The following is a 23,936-nucleotide window of genomic DNA, read 5'->3' as shown; positions in this document are numbered from 1 at the left end:
ATCATTTAATCAATTAGTACTGCGCGATAATCTGTATAAACAATCCGTTTCAACAATAATATCATGAATGTTGTATTAATCCATAATGATAGCACGCGATGTTTTTATCTAAGCGTATTATACTGCATATATATCTATCAAAGGTGTTTAGCAAATTAATATTTTAGTAAATATTACAAAATGGAGCAGAATCCAATGAAGATAGTGAAATATTTAAAAGGCGAATTAGACGTCGCATCTTGGACACCGTTTTGCTACATACCATACGAAAGAAAAATACTGAATACCAAAGAGAATGGAAATTAACAAAGATATAAAACAAATCGTGGGACCAGCGAGAAATCAAGACGGATATAAAGCTCAATGAATCCGCTGGCTTGGTCACTTGGAGCGAATGGGATCGGATCGGAGCGTGAAGTTAGCGTACCTGGAAAAACCGTGGGGTCGAATACCAGTGGGTAGACCCAGGTATCGCTGGATCGATCGCGTTGAGGCAGACTTGCGCGAATTGAATGTCAACCAATGACAGACGATGGCGTAAGATAGAGGAAAGTGGAAGTCTCTCGCTTCGGAGGCCAAGACCCACTTTGGGTCACTGAGCCAGCGAAGTAAGTATAAAACAAACAAATTTTGTATTTATTTACGTATGTATATCTTTGAAATTTAACTGAAATTAGGAAAACAGGGTTGAGAACGCATGAGAACTAGCACTGATTAAAACTTTACAATTCATCATTTCCCGATAATGTCAAAACCGGCGATAAGCCAAGTAATTCGCTTTTTCTGCGCTGCCGGCGCCAAGCGAATAAATTTTTACAAAACGGTCAGACGGCAAAGTGTTAATATTAACTAAAGATGTATCATAAAAACTAACGAAGCTAAAAGTTTCTTGAGTAGCGTCCACTAGTTGGTAGACGCGGCGTCGGTAAACCCCCCACTAAGTGTACAGGCAACATAGTTTAGGTGGTAATTCACTGGATACAGGAAGCGCAGGACCTATCATTGTAGCGATCTATGGTGGAGCCTTATGCTTTGCAGTATCTTGGTAAAGAAGAAGAGATACATCTACCTTATGACAGGAATACCAGTATAAAACAATAAACACAAACAAATCTAATTGAGTTGTTGTACAAATATTATCATAGTAATATGGTGGAGTGCAAATAAATGAACAGATTGAAGAAGATTTGAGAAGACATGGAGAAACAGGGGGATCTACAGAAGCACCAAAACATGGAATAGACGAGGGTTTTTAAAAAGCCTTTTGAAAGAAATTTTTCTTTCGCACTCATGTGAAACCTGGACTCTATTCCTTTCAAAAGGCAAATAATAGACGCATTCGAGAAATTTTTTGCTTTACGCATCACGAGGTCACGCTTCCTGATTCTTCTATTCTTAAAAAGCATAAATAAGGACCCCACTATTTACAGTTTACTTACGTTTTGTCACGTTACAACGAAAGGGCTATCTATATAGAAAGGGGAATAACAGAAGAAGCTTATATTTGTTGGCAATGTAGAACCAAAAAGCGCTTGAATATGGTCACTTACTCAGACATTTAATGGAATCAGGCGTTACCTTGCGGAAGTCCATCCTAAGTAAGAAAAGGACCAATATTTAGCCACTTCCACACATGCAGTGGTAGTCATCCAACAAAGTGCACCGCCAGCCAGCCCGCTGATAAATGCGTATGCAGCAAATAATGCGAATCACACAACCGCCACTGCCAAATCACTCAACACGTGTTTCACCCCTCCACGGGGCATCTTCAGGAGATATGTTGCATCGATTAGTGCCAAACACAGTTACTTACTCAGACCACAGAAGTGTCTTCCCGAGATCGCTAGTAACATCAAGGGTTGTAGGGATTTCTCATGAAGTTGGGTTGGCATGAGTAAAACTAGCTCCCACGCAAAATGAGCGCAGCACCACTCGATTGCGGAAACCAGCTCGAAAAAACAAGATAAAGTTTAAATTCATTTATTCAACATTGGAACTTTTAACAGAACTCCTATTCATCGTCAACATTTTTTAATCTATTTTATTTTAGACTCTATTATACTTCGTAAGGTGTTATAGTTGTGGAGAAGAAGCAGAAAGAAACTACACAACACATGTTCTAGCAAGACTAGAAAAAACGAACATCAACTCGCTGGACTAACGTAGTTACTAAGACATATAACATCACCGTGTACGACTCCATATACCTTTCAAAGAACAGAAAAGGCTGGAATAATGGTAGCGAAGACAGATATGACTAGCTACGATCAGACATGAGGAAACGATTGAGATGAAGATAATTGAGTTCTTCAACCTAAAGGTACGTGCCAAACGTCGTCTGATCTGAGAAGCGATCACAAAAAACTAAAAGGATTACCCTTACTACTGATCAAGGCTTTATTTTGGGGGGGATATTTCGAAAATATTGAGAAACTGCCATAAAAACTTAAAAAAAGTATAATAAGTAAGTATTTAGTTTTTGGTAATCCAAGGACATTAAAAAGTTAAAAAAATTAATATATTTTACTGTTTTTCCTCCATACCTGTGGCAAGAGGCGAAGGGTTACACAAACATTATGGACTTACAAATTTCAAGAAATAGCTTACCCCTAAAAGAGAAGTGACAAGAAGAGGTTTGCCTATAACAATGTATATTTTGTGTGAAATAAATAAAGTGTTTTTTTTTTTAATTCTTTTATTTTGTAAGTTATTTCAATTCATAACAGATAAAAAATTGTACAAAAATGTTTACAAATATCAACGAATTTGAAGGTTACGTAAATATAATAATACATTGCAATCTCGTTGAATATTTACAGCATTGCTATAATTACGTGTAAAACCCACAGTCGATTAATGTTAGCTGATTATCATAGATAATGTGGCAACACATATGTAAATGGCGGCAAAACATAGCTAATGCTGGCGCCGAGTATCCGCGCGTTCCATCATTGCCTTCGCCTGCTTTTGGCCGTTAGGTACAGATCTGTGTTGCCAGTCGCCCCACATAATACCCGTAAACAACATTAATTTATTCCCGCGACTTTGGTTAGTGTTTAAAATTAATACGTAATTAATTACTTGTTTTGAAAATTAAACTTTTGAGTGGATAATATTATTTACAAGCTGTGCCCGCGACTTCGTCTGCGAGAAATATAAAAAAACTAACAAAAAACCTTTTTTATTTAATTTTTTTATTAAAGATTTTCTCTAAAACAAAAGAAGCCTAGTTGCTCCTTATTATATCAGCTACCTGCCAGTATAAGTCAAAATCGGTCCAGCCATACCAAAGATTAATCGGAACAGAGAGACAAAAACTCAAAAAAAAATATATAATTTTGGTTTCGTACCGTATGCATGTAGTAAAAAGCGGTTATTTTAATATTAGAAACAGACACTCAAATTTTATTTATTTGTGTAGATTACACAGTAAGAAACGAAAATCTATTAAAGATAATAAAAATATTACTCGTATATTCACCGATGAAATCAATTGAGATCCTCTTTATTGGCTTATATCTGTGTACACAATGATAAAATAAACTGTTTTATCAACAATTATTTATTATTTTAAAATTTATGACAGGTTTTATGAAGTTTATTTTTAAGTTAGTAGTAATAAGCCATTTCAGTCTGATCCTTTAACACATTTGTTTAGAAAATTAAAAACAAAATATATACGTTGTAAAATTAAAAAGTTAAAATACATGACTGTCATTGTCATATTCTCTTTTAATTTTTTTAAAGAAGCACAGTCATTTATTACCAGCAGCCATGTTTAAAAAGAGTAATTCGTTTGTAAACAAAATTAAAAAGATTATTATTATTACATTAAAAACACATTTAAAATATTAATTGGTTTTAAGATAATCTGTGAAATTTATTCAAATATACGTAAACGTCAAAAACATACAGATAAAAAACGTACAACGCTAATTGTCAATTTAAAAACATTAAATGTCAATGTTTTTTTTTAATGATGTAAAAATTTTGTCGAATCATTTTTATTGTCAATTAATTTATTATGTATATCTTTAATGTAAATGTTACAATTTTATTTCAATTTTTTTATTAAAAAACGTGAATAAATAACAACGCTGGAACAAATTCGTTTATGCCAATAAGTGCCTAGAAACATAAGCGCAGATGCGTGTCAAGGGAGATGCAGGAGGCACTCAGGCTGCATTCTCGTTTAAGACCACTTTAATGAAATCACGTGCACATGCAATATGGCGGGTCATGGTAGCTCTATATGTAAATTGATTACATAATATTGGAGCAAGTAAACAACTTGCTTGATACTATTTAACTTGTTATACTTAATTTTGGATTAACATGTATAATAGGTATACAGGTGATAGGCTAATGTTGCTGTTATCCTATCCAAAAATCGTCGATTTCAGAAATAATAGATAACGTTATGACATAGTAAAGGCTTCCGAATTCGGAATACCATGTTTTAAAATTACTTATTGTTCATTATCTATCTCTATACATTTTTTACTACTAGAAGTTACTAGTCTGTAACATTCCAATAAAAATACTGTAACATATTACAATGATTCCTTTATACAAGATGTTAGTTAATAAGTTAATAAATTATAAACACTTATCTTTGCTTTAGCATAAAAAAATATATTTCACATTTTCACACCTAAACCCCAAAACTCCCCCTGTCATGGTTTTATATTATATTGTACGTATTACTTGCACCTTTTTTTGGACCGGACTGTCTACTACTCAAATGGCATTTAAAAATTCCTCGAGTATGAGGTGGCAGGGTACAGAGAGCGCCTATCTTAAGAACTTCCTTCGGTGAACGCTCCTTCGCTCCCAGGGCTTCGCTCAAAGACCCCTGTCAATATTTGCTTAGTACTCAACCTAGGGGTCGAACTTCGGTTTGTCCGGTTCCTATTGTCTGGTTAATATCAATACCAACACTTCGGAAAGCGCTGGGTGAAGTGGTGGAAGAAACTCCAGCAAGGCTTCTATCTAGTATGTTCAGGAGTTGGCGTCTCCTGATATAAGATCCGACCTCGTTTCTGACTAATCCGGTTGGTGATCAAAAGGTGACGGTGTGCAGTGTACGTGGCTTGTCTTATAGTCGTCGCGTCCGGAACCTAGAACACGTGTATCCGTTTCAGAACGGTGCGGCGTTCGAATGTACAAGGTGTGATCGTATTGTAGTTTGCGGCACATTCAATTAATTCGTTTGGACATATACACGCGCTCTTTATTAATACGGGTGACCGAATTTATAACTGACTGATTCTATTTTTAGTTTTTATATTCTAATTATACTACCTAATTTAATTATATGTTAAGTGTCAATGATATATGTAAAACAGGTCTCTATAGGTTTATTTTAAATGTAATTTAACAATCATCGTCATCATATTTGTCGATAGACACCCATTCAAGGCCTAGGTCTTCCACAAGAAAATTGCCATGATAACCCAGCTCTACCCATATCTTCGGTCTACCCACGTTACGTCTACAGACTTGTGGTCGCCACCAGCTCAAAAGGTTCACCGTCACCTTTTCTGTTTATACGAGGGATCTTTGATGGACTGAAGATACCCTGCCCCCTGGGTGAAGGACAAGATTATGTGGGATTCCTACCCACTAAAATCCTGTCATTGGTCTTCTTCGGTTCCTTTGGAGTGGCAGTCCAGCTTTGCCTCTTATCAAGCCAAGACATTTCCCGGGGAATTCCCTAATGTACCTACAACCATAATTGAAAACCTACCCGTTCGCTATAACTATATATCGTCAAAAGCGAAAGAATATGTACCTTTGTATTTACATATATATATTTATTATAGTATCTTCTGTATGATGGCGGATCAGTGGCGCCATCTAGTACAAGAGGATGGAACGTTACTTCCGGAAGTGGACGAGAGGGGAACTGACCGGAAGTTCCTACTCTAGTGAAACGATAAAATCAACTTGCAGCGATGTTGATTTTGACAGTTCAAGATTGAACGTTGCGCGTAACGGTCGCTGTTGAGAAATCGCTTACGTCCAACCGAAATCTGATTTAATCCGCGTTAATTTGCATTGTTTTTTGTAATTTATTATCGAAATTTAATTAAAGCCTTGTTAGTGTGATATCTAAGGTTTTATTTCGGAGTTTTTAATCATGCCTAGATTAACTATACAAGATGGATTTATCTGACGGTGGACCCGGGACATATCCCAACTGCCGACATGTAAAATACACATATTTATTTATTCTAGGAAAATATGTAGTGATATACATAAAATTAAATATTTAAAAAACAACAATTGACTTGATAAATACATAGCAATGTTTTATCATATTTTCTCTGAAACGATACTAGATGGCGCTAGTCAATAAGTCTCATAGACGTGGTACTGTTTTACCGACGTTTTGTTCTTTTTAAACCACTCTGTCTGCGTATAATACGCGCTCTGAAAATTATATATCATAAAAATTGTGTTCCTGTCCTTCTGGACATTTGAAGAGCAGCCTACTATCGTCTGCACACTATATAAAAATGTAACAAGTAACTTATAATGTCAAAAGCATTAAAAATACTAGTATGATAAAATTTATGTATAGTGTATAGACTATAAAGGCATCAAGTGAATCTTTACCCAAGTTATAAATAAATAAACAGAGAGTATAACATAATCTAAGATCTAGATAATTAATATCTTATCAATTTATAATTAAAAAGAAAGTGGTTTATTATTGAACAGGCTAAGATGGAAGGCTTTAATCGTTTTAATTATTTTTCTTAGGACCCGATTCTTACCGCTGCCTATATGGAATTTACTTAAAGACATTGTCACAGAACTGTGAAGGTGATTGATAAAAATAAAAAATAATAAGCTAATGTATCGCTGAGAAATGTTATGAAACAAATAAACATATTGTAACCAACTGTGTATATCAAAGAATGTGGCGCCGAAAAAGAGTGTATAAATACTGTAAAAGAAAGAGAGAGAATGTTGCAGTGAAGAGTGAAGAGGGTGCAAATAAAAAGAATAATGAAAATGTATTTATTAAATATATCCCTGTCACAACAATAAAATAGGTGGATGGAGAGGCTTTCATATAAGGTCATATAAAAAAAATAACATTTGCAAATTCAGAAGGCTCGAGGCGACAGTGCATAGGCACCTAGTCGTGAATCCTTTTAAGGTAGTGAAGACCTCGGGCTTGTCGGGAAGACTCGACTAGGGCCACCACTAATGCTTCACCAGATTAGTGGGTTGCAGGGATTCCACTAGGATACCTCGGGCGATCACAGATTTTGTTTAATTTAATGCAGATGTTGGGATTAATTTAACAGGTATTTAGTCATTTTTACCAACAGCATATTTGTAATTTATCTTCTGTCGCGAGAGAAAATGATATTCGATGTACTTGATCTAGATTGAAACATTAAATTGAATAAGTTTTACACACACACACACACATACATATATATATATATATATATATATATATATATATATATTTACGGTAATCATATTCTTGATTACATATCTGAGAATATACTTATGTACTTACTTTAACAAATAATGACTTTGAAAAACAATTAATACTTTCTTTTGTTTTAAAACACGTGAATCGAATGTATTTCTTATCTTAGATTTAATTGTACTTATGTTATCATATTTCTGACATAACTATACATTAATATATATATATATATATATATATACGTATATAATATATATATATATATATATATATATATATATATATATATATACTACTACTACTAATTATCTTATTCAATGCAAATAGATTATGATAGCGTTTATATCATAGTCTTAACGACTTTCATGAAGTTTATCTAAATGAAATATTTTATAATGCAATTTGCAAAGAGATCATAATATATTATCAAAGTCCCACAGTTCTATTTTAAGGATATGGCTTAGACGAAACATTACGTTTTATATGTCCGTAATTATAAAAGATTAATCGCATCACAATTGGTCCAGTGATGGTTGAATTATCATCTTTTTTTAGTTCACTCTTTTGTGGATCCTCTTTCGATCATTACGCATATTAACCTTTCATACTTAATTTTATATTTGTACTTATATAGGCCGGTTCAATTTGATATGAAATAAAAAAAATATAAAGTATCCTAAATATTACCTAACAAATGTCATCATCACGTAAGGTGATGGACGTTCTCTGCAAGTCATGTACGTATACAAATAGTCTGGCCATAAATACAGTTACAATTAAAAATAAACAAAACACTTTTGAATTTGGAATCTGTCATTATATATGACAATTCATTGTGTTTTCTTATTTTCGCGCCAATATATCGTAAAATATTTTGTGATATTAAAATGTAGTGGGATGATAAAGAGAACCGAATTGCTGTGATTGAATTACATAAAGTAGATATGTCGTCAAATACAATTTTTAAAATTCTTCATACGCTTAATACTGGTATGTGTGTGTATCTGGTTATTGATAGGTGAAATGAAACGTCTGCTTGTGACTGAAAAAGATCTGACCGTCTAATTAGTGTTTATAAGAAAAAGACTATCAAAGTTGTAAGGGAAAGGATTCGAAGAAATCATACTTGTAAGCAAAAGATTTTATCTCTAGTGACGAAGATAGTACCTAGAACTATGTATTGTATTTTAAAAGATGACTTAGGACTTGAATAACAGACGAAAAAACAATAAGGTGGTAAAATCAAAACAACTAAGTAAGAAAAGGACCAATATTTAGCCACTTCCGCACATGCAGTGGTAGTCGTGCAACAAAGTGCACCGCCCGCCAGCCCGCTGATAAATGCGAATTACAGGAAGTTTAAGTGGACTCTGTGTTTGGCACTAATCGGTGTAACATAACTCCTGAATGCCTCGTGGAGGGTCGAAACACGTGTTGAGTGATTTGACGGTTGTGTAATTCGCATTGTTTGCTGCATACGTATTTATCAGCGGGCTGGCGGGCGGTGCACTTTATTGCACGAATACCACTGCATGTGCGGAAGTGGCTAAATATTGGTCCTTTTCTTACTTAGGATGGATTTCCGCAAGGTAACGCCTGAATCCATTAAATATCAAAACAACTTCTTAAGTGGTACGAAAAAAGAGGTCACCGACTGTGTTTACGAACCAACAAAATAATTTTATTTCTGCTTCAAGTTCTAAAGAAGCTTTCCAATTAGCCAACATAAGTATAACGAGAAATTTAACAGACTTCAGTAATGTTATAGCTATGAAGATATGACTCAGCACAGTGCCCGGCGATAAATATTGCACATCGACCTTTGGAGAAAGACAATCGGCTTATTTCGGCTTCAAAACACTGTCTCTGTCCCACACTACCTTATATCATTCGTTATGTCAGTCGTGTTTCGTGCGACAGAGATAACGCTCTACAAAGCCGTAATTAGATTGTCTCTTTCCAAAGGTCGATGTGCAATTTTTCGCCGGGTACTGTAATATTTTTGTATAAAAGGTATCAAAATATCAGCACATGTGTATATATATGTACCATTATCGAATGATAGCAAAGCATCTTAACAACATCATGTTCAAATAACCAATAATCCTTTCATCAAGACTCGCCGGGTCATAAAGTTGGATCTACTGAATCTTGATTACAAATGAACAGATTTAATCAGAACTGAAGACTGAATATAATCTTGTCCTGATTTTAATTCATTAGATTATTATTTTTAGTAAGTTTAATCCTTAATAGCCTGATTTACGAAAGCGACTTTTTTAAATATTACTGTGCTTGCTTGAGAGTCTAGATGAAGGGAAAAATAGATTTATTTTAAATTTCGTTGTAAAGAATATTATACAACAGTAAAATTCGTATAGCCAACCTTTAAAAAAAAACTAATAGTAATGTGAACATTCGGTTTAAAATTGGTATCAAAATTGAAACTCTAGGCTATTAAGGGTTAAGAGTGTAAGGCTTTATATGAAGGCTATGATAATTTGGAGTCCCTATAACAATCCATACGATTGACAGTGAAGAATTTTTTGATAGAAAGAGTGTCTGTTACTATTGACATCTGGCCTCAAAGTTTAAAGGACTTTATTGCAGCAAATGGAAATCACTTGTAACAAGTCATATATATTTTAATGATTTTATATCAATGTAATAAACTAACACACTAATAGTGATAAATGTTACATGCAAAAAAAAGGTTTTTTCTGTATTTATGTATTTTATTTCATAAGAATAATTATGATGCAGCATAGTGTAAGATAATAGTAATATATCATAGTGTAACAGTTGATAAAAGAGATAATAAATGTATTGAATGATTGTTTTTGCAACTGAATAAAGTATTTTAGTGAAATTAAACAAAAACTTAGCAGACTGTATTTGTTGATGCTGTTCATATATCAGAATGCGTTTGGAATCCTCAAATCAGGATTAGACAAGGATTTTAAGTTAATAGATATCATTGTAGGGTATTTTAATAAAAAACTAAAAGCGTATATTAGAGGCCATCATTACTAAAAAAATAAGATAAAAGATTTATTTTTAACTCTTTTTAATGCATCTTTCATATCATATTCAAACCAGGATAAAGAAAAAGCACGAATCAAATAAGGCCAATTGTCCCAGGACATATGTTATATACAACGTAAAAAATTTAAGCGTAAAAACAAATTATATATACCTAATAATCGACTTATTCTAGCTAGTAAAGGTTTCTATATGCAACGTATACCTTTAATTATAATAGAACACCATATTGTTAGATATAATTTTGCTAAAGAAATTGTATGCAAATGATTACGGAACTGTAAATGACTTGAAAGATTTCAAGATATATAAATACTTATTAAATATGTATTTCACGCTTAATTATTTCAGCTGTTCTTTTCGGGTTGAGGCCTTCATTATTTAAACAGCCGATAGATCTAATTTGATGTAATATTGTATTTTGTTTAAATTTGTATTAAAATTTATCGATATTTTTTGAACAATCTAGGGTACCAATTTGATTTCCGTTTTAAAACATCTTAAAAATATTACATTGATAGCTCAGAGGTATTAAACGAAAATATTGGGAGAAATACACTTTTTACTGTATCTCTTGTTTGAAAGATTGTGTATGTATTATCTCAAGAAAATCTTACCTAAATGACACGGCGTCCGCCACGAAGATGTAGTTAAGGGAATACATCGCAGACAGCAGGTTTGGTATACACAGAAGTACCAGCACATAGCGCTGATAAGGTCCAAAAGGTCCGAGTAGATTCAACGCGGACTCCAACGCATCCTGTCCGGTCATTAATTTCGTTCCGCCCGCACCGGTAGAGGTCGGCGTGCTTGTAACTGAGCTCGTTTTCCCTGTAGCCGAGCTCGTTTTGCCTGTGCCACTATCTCGCTCTGGATCGCCTGGACTTCGCTCACCGTCTCTTTCTACGTCGTGTCTCATGTCGCCTGTATCACCGTCTTGCGGAGACGGTGTTCGCTCGTCCATGTCGCCGCCGCCACTACCGTTCAAGGCAAGATTTCTCGCTTTATCAGTTTTACACTGACTGATAAAAGAAAATTAAATTTCTTACGCCTACACCTGAAATATAAGCCATCAATATATTCCTTTAAACTACATTTATAATACTTATTGTAAATATAGTTATAATATTGGTAAATTAATTTGACATTTAAACGTCGGCAAATAGAATAAATAATTTTGCATTGTCTAACCAAGAAGTATAGTAATAAGGTTCAAACTATATTAATGATATACCTATAAGATAAACAAGGAGAATCCGCTTCTCAGGCAATGAAGTATGACGCAATAAATATTTCAACCGAGAAACTTTATTCGTATTAAAAAATAAACATTATGAACTCGTATTTACTTGATTATTGAGTATCTACTTTTATAACCAGCTGTTCCGACAGCCTTTGTATTGATACAAGTTATTGGCACTATGAAAAAATAAATTAAAGTAACAAATTTCAGAGTGGTATAATTAATAGGCTGGTATAATTTACACTCTGTTCATTAATTATATAGGATTGTCACTGCTCACAAAGAATTCTCTAAGGGGATGGGCAGCAGTGTCCTCTGCCATAATTCCACACAGAGGTTGCCAACTGGTCTGCCAAACGTGGTGAAAGTGGTATTTCTCCCCATAGATAACTTTGACACTTTATTAATTGATAAGTGCGATGCATCTGGTAAACGATATTATAAATTTGCAGTGCGTGAACGTGCGAGCTTCAGAGCGAACTGTCAAACGTATGAAGTTCACTGTGAACTGTCAAAATGCACAGTTTCTATGGCCATGACCTATTTTTTTAAATTTTAGGCACAGTTTTCTTTTATTCCATAATAACATTAGGGAAAATTTATAAAAAAAATTGATGAATTAAATAGATAAAGTAGTAGTCATATTATGACGTGAAGAGGAGAAATATGGATTCATTTAGACATATACCATACTTCACAGGACTAGATGATCATAACGCTCCTTCGTAATTTCTGGCGCCCATGGCTACTCAACAGTCCGAATCGTTTCCCTATCGACTTTTTATGGGGTTATCTGAAGGATAAAGTCTCCTAAACTAAAGAAAATATCTTTCGCGAGGTTAGTGTTATAGAATAATCACTTCTGCTGCGAGTGTCACGAAATACCGACATTAGATTTTAAGAATAATCTATATTTAGATAATATTATATTTAAATAAGAAAATACGCATAATTTTACTTTTCAATATTTACTAATATAAATAGTTAATTGAAGTGAGTTTTTTTATTTAATTTGAATTTAAAATTGTAATTCTGCCACAGGTCACTCTATACATAGATTGATATCTCCAAATTATTATGTTAGTTAAAAAAACATTCGACTTTGTTTTCCCTGGGATTGCCATCCACTGGTGAACTAATTAATAAGTTATTGAATTTTTATTCTTCAAAGATGGCGTGATTAATAATGACATAAGTACTCGGATGACAATGTGATGTGCATGTGTGTGTACGTGTGAGAAGGATTAAAAAACGACAAAGGCAATAAAGAATTCAGCCACTAAGTTTCAAGATCTCTAATATTTGTACAATTTCCGAGCAATTCTGGCTGAAATTGATAATATCTATCATAGCGATATATCTTACGGAATCTTATCTAAGGTAAATCGTAACAGTTCAAATATAACTAATACTAATAATGCCTTACAATGGTATTAACGGTACCAAATACATTTGCATGGATTTAGTTCTTAGCGAATCGTGCGTGAATATGTATATATGTATATATATATATATGTATATATATACATTTAAATATATATATATATGTATATATTTTAGGTATTGTGAATTTTGTGATTTTGTGAATTCTTTTTTGGAAAAGGGGAGATATAAAGAAACTACATTTCTTTACTGTGGTTTTTTGACAAGACTGTCACAAGTCATTGTATTTATTTATCATAAAATATTCCTCTTATAAGACTATAAAATATTCAATAACAACTTTATACATTTATACATACAGTCATTTATACATTTATATATATGTTCATGATATTAAGCAGGCTACATAGCATGCATAAAGATTACCCATGGGATCATAAGACTCTAGATTGGAAATCACAGACCGGTAGCACAGCGAAGAACATCCTTCCATAAGTTGGACAGACTTAGTCAAGTTTCTCCAAGGAATCTTATTGGAAAACCAGGGTAAACTACGGCTGAAGCTGGACATATGTCTCCTCCATATACTTATAACAGGACTGTTGGTAAGTGGCTTGCATTCGACGTTTTCCAATGACTTTAACAAGGCAATCTTTCCACCTGGGTTCTGTCCACTTTGGGTTTCATTGACAAGCTTATAGTCGCACGACCACCTCCCCCCATGAAGAAATCTATGCTATGAGATAGAATTAGAAATGAAGAGTTCCGTATACGAACAAAAGTAACTAGAATAACCAAAAGGATTTGCAAGTTGAGCCACACGACAAATAGATCAGACAGCCGATGGAACTTTAAGTTTCTGGACTAGTGACATTGACCAGCAAGCCATGGAAAGATGTGCTTACTCAAAGTAGATAGATGTTGTGATCTTGTGAACATTATTGAAAGACGCTGGAGGCTTCCAACCGGTGCTATTGGATATCTTTAGGAGAAGCCTTAATCCAGTGGTGGAATTCCAACGGCTAATTGATGATAACGAAAATTGTTTGGTCACTAATAATAGCTAAAATATAGTAGTCAACTATTTTATGCGGTAACGTGAGACGGGTATTATGGCGATCTTGGAGGTTTTTTTTTATGGCCCACTCTATTGGAGGTCTCTCGTACCCCTAGTTAGTTGGGATCATGGTCTTTGTTTACAAATAAGTTTTTCAGATTTTTTCTTCTCATTCACCTTTATTCTTCACTCACTGTCATACTTCTCAATTTCTTTTATTCTAACCTTATTTCCATCACAATATCTTTCATTTTGTACTTTCATTCCTTCTTGCTTTCATCGCCTTCCTTCCATCATCTTATTACTCTTAGGTGGCTAGGTACATTTTTTTTATTCTTTATTTTATTATTTACATATTCTATATTTTTTATCACAGTTTTCTTTGGGTTGTGCTTTCTTAATACATCACTACACTTTTCTTATTCTATTTTTCCTATTATTAATTGACTAGTTATTTTATGTGCAGTTTATTAGGTACCTACTTATCTATACTGTTTTGTTTCTATTAACAGTGTCACTCACCACCCTACGAGCAAAAGATCTTAGAGGTTGATGATGATGACACTGGTGAAGATGGTGATGATGATGACGATATTTATATTTTTTAATAACTATTTTTATAAAATACCTGGCGATAAATATTGCACATCGACCTTTGGAAACTCTCAGCCGCACGACTGTCAAAACGTCACATAGGCCGATTGTCTCTTTCCTAAAGTCGATGTGCAATATTTATCGCCGAGTACTGTACATTTGTTAATAGAGAACTTATCTTATTAATTATTATCTTATTGACATATTTCCTTTTAGTTACGTAGTATTAAGGAAATTTCATTCTACTATAGAATCGTGTAAATAGTAAACTGACAATAGAATAACAAACGTATTTATTGAACCAACTCGACACGTGCAATTGCGTTGTTTTGATTATGTGTCATTTGCGGTTGTGTAACATTTATTTACGAATCGTTCTAGCTTCATATAACCATTCCCATAAATCAACGTTAAGTCGATCTGGTGGTTTTTTGATTTCGTTTTTGGGTATCCCTCTTCATGTAGGAATAATTCTTCTTTTATACTTCTTACTCTCTTATTATTCTTCTGTTTTCCCTCAAAATATATTTAATTGTAAAAATTCTTAGCATTCCTTTCGAACATCGACACGACGACGTATCACATTTTGTTTATAGCAAGACTTATTTTCTAGTTTAATTTAGTTCTCTTACAACTCTATCGTGACTCTTTATACATTTAATTCTAATTTCTTTTACGGTTGAATATTCTTATTATATAGACTTTCTTGTCGATCTGGTGATAGTGGATCATATCAACCGACAGATGATCTCTGCAAGGAATAGGGTTCCCATAAATTTCCCGTGTCGATCTACTTCTCGTGACCTCCAGTACCATTCGGTCACAATGGCAGTTGTTTATACAAGTGATGTGCCTAGTTAACTGCCACTTAAAACGCAGTTCTCTAAGCTACGTTGATGACCTTGAATCTTTTGTATATCTCTTCATTTCTCATCCGATATCCCAGCGAATCTTCGAGCACATATATACGTAGAAATTGTAAATGACATACAAATATATATTACATCAAATTAATGAAAGAGAAGGACAGAAAATTATTATTTAATTTGTAATTATTCATGGATTGACAATTGAAATCAATGTAATAGTCTATTTTGTGAGTGTGAATGGGAATGTGTTATGTTGTTTTCCTTGTATTGCGTTGATAGTTCATAACAGGTTAGGACTTTTGTGATACCGTGGTTTATGGTCATATTATTTTAAATAGTATGACAGAGGAATCTACTTAAGAAAAAAAATACTTCGGCCTTTTCTGTGACTCATTGACGTGTGACGCCATCTTGTTTTGTATTTATTTTAATTATCATTTTTTAAACGGTTTTATTTAGTTCAACCCGTTCGGAATTTATTTGTTTATTTATTTGGGTCAAAATTAGAAATTGAAATTTAAGCACCTTCCCGTTGTCAGATTGATCTGAAATATGGTACACACATTTAATTTAGATGACAATACAATATAATAAAATCAATAAAATTATAAATCCAAGATGGCCGCCGACACATAATGGCGGATTACATATTTTTCCTTAACCCCCTCAATATGGGTATCAAATAAAAGGGCTACACTAGTAAAACCCGATGATTATGTCAAAATTTAAAATTCAAGATGTACGCCGTTCTAATATGGCGGACTAGGTACATATTTTTTCACAACCACCACAATATGGGTATCAAATAAAACCGTTTAACTTAAAAGTTTTTTTACCGATTTTTATTTTATTCCACTCACTACTAAAGTTTATTCCCAATATATCAGTGAAACAAATTTTAATATTATATATTAGTTATATACGTCATACCACTCTTACGATTGTCGGTGGATTCGAATAGAAACCCAAATCTATCACAGCCTAGAGTGTTCATCACCAAGGTGAACAGCCGACTTCATTAATGTTATAGAAACATGCTGTATATAGACCGCTATCAACCGGTATTATTGGTAATATGTGGTGGTGGCCTAAGTCCAGCTGTGGGCGTACTTTGACTGAAATAATGTATATGTTGTATCGTTCAAGCCTTCTTTATTAATGTCGTTTCTACCGCGCGGTGCCGCTTTTATACGTTTACGAACAACTAGCGCCATCTGTTGACACTGGAGAGAGTTCCAACATGTATATGGTGATATTCTTGGTGTAATTAAGAATTATGTTCTAGCAATATCGTTCAAACAATGCAATGTCGACCGGTTACTAGCTGAGATACTAGTAGATACTACTGTATATAGTTGGTATTATGTCTTTTTTTAGATTAAAATAGATTAGTTTAAGTAATCTCCGGTCGTTGAGATAGCGTTGGTCTAGCAAGATACACGACAACGGTCTTATCGTCTTATCTATTGATAAAGTTTTGAAAATTATCTCGCGCTTTTTACAGATACGGCGCAGTGGTTAAAAGGTTTATTTATGAGGTTTAAATCTGGTTTTTCTTGTAGGCATATTTTTGACATCACTTAGAAATATAAAGCCTCCCTGTGTTGTCATATATTTCAAATAGAATAAATCATATATTTCAAATAGAATAAATCAAATAGAATAAATATGATTTAAAATACATATTTATTCATCCAGCACTGGCTTAACACGTTCACTGCTGGGCATAAGACTTCAATAAAGATTTACAATAGTACCGACATTTACAACATTGTATGCTTGCTGTTCCGTGGTCTCCAATCCAGAACCTCAAAGGTTTAGCGGCCATCTGTTCTGCAAGCCATGTGGCCTGTTCATCAACTCTTCAACTTGGCAATCCTCTTAGTCATGCTGGTTACTTTTGTTCGTACATGAAACTCTTCACTTCTATTCCTCGTAACATAGACCTCCTTATGGGGGGTAAGGGTCGTTTAGAATCTGTGACATTTACCTACAAGACAAAAGTTTTGCAGGTCGTTTATCACTGGTGCTGTAGGTAGATGGGAAAAGTCTATATCCAGTTGTGAAAATTCTATGCCTAAGATAATAATGAAACGAGGTGTCATCAAGATGATGAAGATGAGAAAATTAAAACTTACTAATTTTAAGACTTCCCCCTTGCTTAACTTTGGCCTTGATCTGGCCAAAGCAAAGTTCAAAGTTTACGCTGTTAAAATTTCTTTTGTATATATAAAAAAAAACTGTCTGTACGTCACAGAACACCGTACTAATGACAGAAGATAATTGTTATTCGTGTATTTATGTCCAAGTCGAGGTCTCTTTTTCTTTTAAGCCAATGGAAGCTCACTGCAAGGGTAGACTTCCACCAAACATCGCCACAAAGACGGTTCAGAGCTGCTCACATTCAGCGACTTTTCCTACCTTAACTATGTTGATTTACATAGTGGGGGGTCGACCCATGTCGTGTCTATCAGCTGGTGGTCGTCATCAGAGAATTTTGCTTTCCAACATCCGTCGTTTGCACTAGCGAAGTGTCATGTCGTATTGGGCACCATTAAATCTGAATGCTAAACGCGTAATGGATGATAGCCCCGAGTTCCCCTCTCGGGGGGCCATGTATTTAGTTACTTCTTGTAATATTCATATAAGCTTAACAATAACTTATTTAATGTGTCGAACTGATGCTTAGAATGAAGTCAAGTTTGATTTATGTATGCTCATTTTATACAATAGTCATTTTTGTCATTTTGTTTGATGAAATTTTGACATCTTGTTGGTGAAAAAATGATGATATTGTTGTGGAATTTTTGGGGATTTCTGATCCATAAAACGTGATCAATTATTATGGCAGTCCTTGTCATGAGCCTGAAACTTCCTTAAGAGTTCTGAAGGATCGAATGATCGAAACAGGTGGTAATATCATCTCTTGGAAATCTCTCAGTCACGTTCTCTTATTTTTTTCGGAGGAGCTTACGATGTGTGGTTTGCCTCTTTCAGCATCTTGCCTTTTTTTTTCAGTTGCTGACAGCAGAGATCCCGAACGATGGTTCTGCCTAGCAGTAGAAGCGCATGATGAACAATACTCCCCCAATCACCTTATTTTAAGTTAACCCGGGTTCTGTAGTCTTCAACGCCTGATTTTCAACTACTTTCTTCGCATGTCCTTGTAATACATGACTCAATTTTCATCACCAACCATTAATGTCTTCAAAAAGGTATAGTTTTTATATCGTCACCATAAGATATCACAAATGAGTGCACGGTTTCTTTTCAGTGAGATCATAAAAAATTGGGTGTTTTTGTATACACAGCTTTTTTCAAATATATAAAAACTATGTATTGTTTTATTTATTCTTCCTTTGGTTATGTTGCAACTACTAATATGCCGATCTCTGTTCATATTAATGCTATCAGCTCGGGAGGCTTTAACAGATTTGTCATGAGTTTGCGGAGCGGTAAGGCTTCATGAACTTGTAAAAACAATTACAGAGCGGTCGTACACCGGTTGCGTGATGATGTTCGTACGAAGGTGACAGCTCTACCTGTGTAGAGCTGTGCGCTGTAAGTGTGTAGTGAAGTGTTGTGTGTGCGGCTTGGGACTGGAACTGGACCACTCGGAAATCTGAGGGAGGATGTGGATGCTATCTCAGATCTCCCACGCTTTTCGTGATTAGGAGGCGTGAGTCGTACAGTCGTACAGTGTAGTAAATTCTTAAATATTTAATGAAGTCAGGTGTTATTTTGCGGAAGTCCATCCCCAGTACATAGGACGCATGCAATTTGAACGACTATGACTGCATGTACGGAAGTAGCTATATAGTGGTAAATTCTGTTTGTTTTTTTATTATTATTAGGATCTTTATTCCACAGACATTAGCGTATGTAACTTTGTTTTAAATTTACGTTTAATATTTCCGAATCTTTTTCTTTGCTCACATTTTCTATTTTAACAAGGTCCAGTTTTTTAAACTACTTTCTGTGCGATCACTTCCTCATCATTACTCCATATTGTCATCCTCAGGTTTTAATGGTGTGGTTGGTTCTATTTTGTCAAATGCGATGTAATATTCGATGTGTCTTGGGTAGAGAGGCTGTTGTTTTAATTAGAAAAGCGCTTGCAGGGTTGTGTCTGCAACGTGTGTAGTTTTGTGCTTGGATTGTGAAAACTCTACTATAGGAGCGACAAGGAAGGCTTTGTACGATGTATCTTCGTGATCTTTGAGGTTAGTGCCGGGAGAATATTGTTATGCACTCTGTATGAAGAAATTTAAATGTCGATCTTTAATCATCTTTTTTTTAATATGGCGTCCATTTTATCAGTATCTGTGCGACCAGAGCGATAAGCATCTTTGACATTAAAATTCTTAAATTTAAAACAGTTACTCACTTGTGCTGCTCCTAATTATACCGCAGTTCCATAAACGTCTCAAAATTTTTATTACGGTTTGCGTTGCATTTTTTTTTTCATTTTTTATTACAATTGCTCATTTCGACAGGATTAAAAACAAATGAAACATAAAAACATGAAAAAGTTTTATAACTCGATTCTGTATTTAAAATGTAACTTTTTTAAAAGTAGTCAAAATCAGCCAGACACAAATAGCACAGCAAAAGATATTTTATTACAAGTTTATACATACTATTTACAAGATTAATAGATTAGTATTTATTCGTATTTCCTTAGTCGTGTCGTAATTTTAAATAGATTATATTATTTTTTTTGATGTAAAATTTTGTAGCAAGTTCTTAGGTAAAAAAAATTTTTTTCAGGCATTAGACTTATGCTACCCGGCTGCCCTATCTTGCGCTCCTCGCATACAGCGACTTCCGCGACCTCAACTGTAGTTGGTCCATCTAGTGGGTTATCTACCCACTCCAGCGCAGGATAGGGCAGCCTGATAGTAGACGTCTATTGGCTGAAAAGAATTTTTTTTCGTGACTCATGGCTGCCACGCAAGAACCTTTCAGCCGGTCATCGGAATTTGCGTCGATAAATATTAATAAACATACCGTAAAAGCATTCTCATCAATTTTAATGTTTTTCACAAATTAAATTTTACATCGTCTGTTCCCTTGTCGGAAATCAACATTAATTTACGCAAAGGAAATGGAATAAATAAAATTGCATACTAAAATACATAACAATAGATGCAATGTTCTTAAATAACCTTTAATTATAAGATTCGAATATATAATTCATTGCTAAGTCACGTCTATCGTGACAGATAGTTATATTTATAATCTGTGGTTATTATACTATACTACTTTTGAATTACGAATCTGTATGTAATGAGCGGGAATTCGTGACGTAATTAGAACTTATAAACGGTGTTAAATAATTATATAAATTTAAAGATGGAGATCTTATATAGAATAAAGATTTAAATGCACATATATTAACATAAAAGACTTTGTATTTTATATTTATATTGTATTTAATGTATAACATATATGAAAGTAAATGTCAAAGGTTAACGAATTGCCAGGAAATTTAAGCACAGATAATATAAAAATACAATCAATTTTTTTTTAACTACGATTTGGTTATAAAATTTTTGTTAATATTTAAAAAGTTTTTATAGGTAAATTTAAAAAAAAATGTAAAACGATTATCAAACTGTAAATTATTTTATATATGTTTATTTGGTAATTAAAATTGATTAAATATGTAATTATGTATTGTTATAACTTTATATTTGGCGTCAATAATTATGAATCAGTTTTTCTTAGCGTATATATATATATATACATACATATATATATATACATACATATATATATATATATATATATATATATATATATACGTATTTATTATCCAAACGAGCTATAGACAGCTGTATATCGATAACAGATGTTATCTATTCTATTTTGAATAACTTACTTTTAAACATGAATTTATAATCACACAGTGTTGTGTACAATGCGATAATATATTCGAAATTTTAAATATATTAATACCATATGATAGGTTATATAATTGATTATTTGTAAACTTTTATAATTACCCTTATGAATGTCACCAATGAACAATAATAAATTTTAATTTAGATAAACTATGTTACACTTTTATGTATAAAATCAAATTCAATGTATAGCTATCTTAAAAGAATGTCACTCGCGTCTCACAGCGGCAAAGTAAACGGCATAACAACTGCAATAAAACCTGCTTTTATAACCAATGTCCCCACTACAACTTTCCAAGACTACCCTCCGTTTCTAAACATGAAACTTGTTTCATATGCGTTCGCTTAGATCATTATAACACGTAATATTATATCAAAACTATGTTCCTTACAAGTTTATTAAGTATATTTATATCTCTCTCCATTTAAGTGAAATGAACTATCTCAATGCGTTCGTGGCCTTGAATAGTCTCGTATCGTATATATATATATATATATTATTTCACTTTAAAATGACCAGTTTTAAACTACATCCATCCTCTTTTGAAAACTATAATACGCTACTCTGTGCTTCCTGATCCCTGGACTCCACTCTAGAATCTTGAGGCTATAACAGCCGCTGTTCTGTGCGATATATACCATAGAGCTGGAATAAGTCTGTTACTATCTTTTGTCCTCCAAAATCTCACTCATGACTCTCTTTATGGGTAGTTAAGCGACTCTTTTCATCAATGAGAAAAGGAAAATGACACTAAGAGCGATGACCTGATAGTGCCTTGAAAAACTTTGTATATATATACACATTAAGGTCACATTTCAACCGACTCCTAATATACAGGTTGTAAAATAAATAAATATGTTAATATACTTCGAAATAATAATCAATGTAATTAGGTATATAGACGAGGAAAGAAAGGCGACATGTGAAAGAAAATCAGAAGATCATGAGTGAGGAATGAAAGATTTGGTGTAGGATATAACAGAGAGAAAAAGGAGAAAGAGCTATAAAAATGAAAAAAAAATATTTACATTCGCATTATAACATCTCTCCAGCAAAGCAGGTGGAACAAGACAAAATATATACAGGGTGTAACAAGAGATCCACCGGATCAAAACTGGTCAAGCATTTAAGGGCTTCAATACATATCTATTTCATCTCCATATATGTTTGAGAATTTTAATTTTTTAAAGCATACGATGTTTTGCCTCAAACTAATTAAGATCCAGGCTTCCTTTATTATGTAACAACAGATAATTAATTATCACTGTATTTAAAGTAAGTTAACTTTATTGAGTTGAATATTTATTTTTATAAAGTCAAATATTAAACATTACTTTTGAGGAGGTGTTGAATAAAAGAAACATATTACAGTACCATGCGATAGATATTGCACATAGACCTTTTGAAAGACAATCGGCTAATTTTGGCTTCATAGAGTGTTATCTGTCGTACGAAATACATCGACTGACTAAACGTCACATAGATATTTGTTTCAACCACCGTATTTTTTTTTTAATGGTCCCCGCTGTTGGGGACCTCTCGTTCCCCTATCTCGTGTGGGACAGGGACTTTTTAATTCTGGTAATTTATTCATATTTTTATTATTATCATTCTTCTCTTTCATGTATCATTTTATCTGTCGTATTGTTTCTTTCATTCTACAATTTTCCCAGTCTTTCTCTTTCATTCCATTAGCCATACATCCATCCTCAACCACTACATTCTAGATTTCCTTACTATTTTATTTTGCAACATTATTTATTGTTCAAATATTTAACACGTATTTTCTTTGTAATTATCATCTTATATTATATTATTTAATGCACTATTTTTGTTACGACTATATTCCTTTTATTTCTATATTTTAATGTTTGTTTTATTTTTACCTATTGCATTTATTACCTTTCCTGCAGTAGCTGAGGAAGCATTCTCTCTCCCCTTTCAATCACCGTATTCATAAATTACTACTACAACTTTGTTGATGCTGTCAGCTCGGAGGATATTACAGCTCCATCGGAACTGAGTTCACGGAGCGGAAGGGTTCGTGAACTTAAAAATAATACAGAAGTTGGACATACGCATTCCAGTTGTACGTTGTTCATACGTAGTAAACCGCTCTACCCGAGTAGAGCTGTGTAGTATTGTTGGACATAAATTTGGTATGGTACCAAATACCACCGTATTCGTATGATTCGGCTCCGTGTAGCTTCTGGCTATTCAGGAAACTAAAAAGGCTAACGTGGGGACGCCGTTTTGATACGATTGAGGAGATAAAAACCGAATCAAAGGTCTTGAAGGCTGTACCGGAAAAAGATTATTTCGACTGATTTTGACTAAAAAAAGCTTTGGCAAAAGTGCGTGGGATAACTTGTAATGAAGTAGAAT

General features: G+C 33.6%; 1 protein-coding gene across 1 annotated transcript in view; it reads right to left on the bottom strand.

Annotated features, from left to right (window-relative positions):
* Positions 1-23,936, bottom strand: part of LOC137933811 (organic cation transporter protein-like) — a 42,543-nt gene that overhangs the window by 13,446 nt on the left and 5,161 nt on the right. The window contains exon 2 of the mRNA XM_068777870.1: positions 11,116-11,555. Coding sequence (XP_068633971.1) covers positions 11,116-11,462 — 347 coding nt within the window. The 5' untranslated portion in view covers positions 11,463-11,555. The remainder of the gene's footprint in view (positions 1-11,115; positions 11,556-23,936) is intronic.

Source organism: Battus philenor, unplaced genomic scaffold (assembly GCF_028537555.1).
Source record: "Battus philenor isolate CCGP_79_NKW_IND1 unplaced genomic scaffold, ilBatPhil1.0.hap1 SCAF_14, whole genome shotgun sequence".
Taxonomy (NCBI): Eukaryota; Metazoa; Arthropoda; class Insecta; order Lepidoptera; family Papilionidae; genus Battus; species Battus philenor.
The sequence above is the reverse complement of the archived record's forward strand: the minus strand, read 5'-3'. Positions and strand labels throughout refer to the sequence as shown.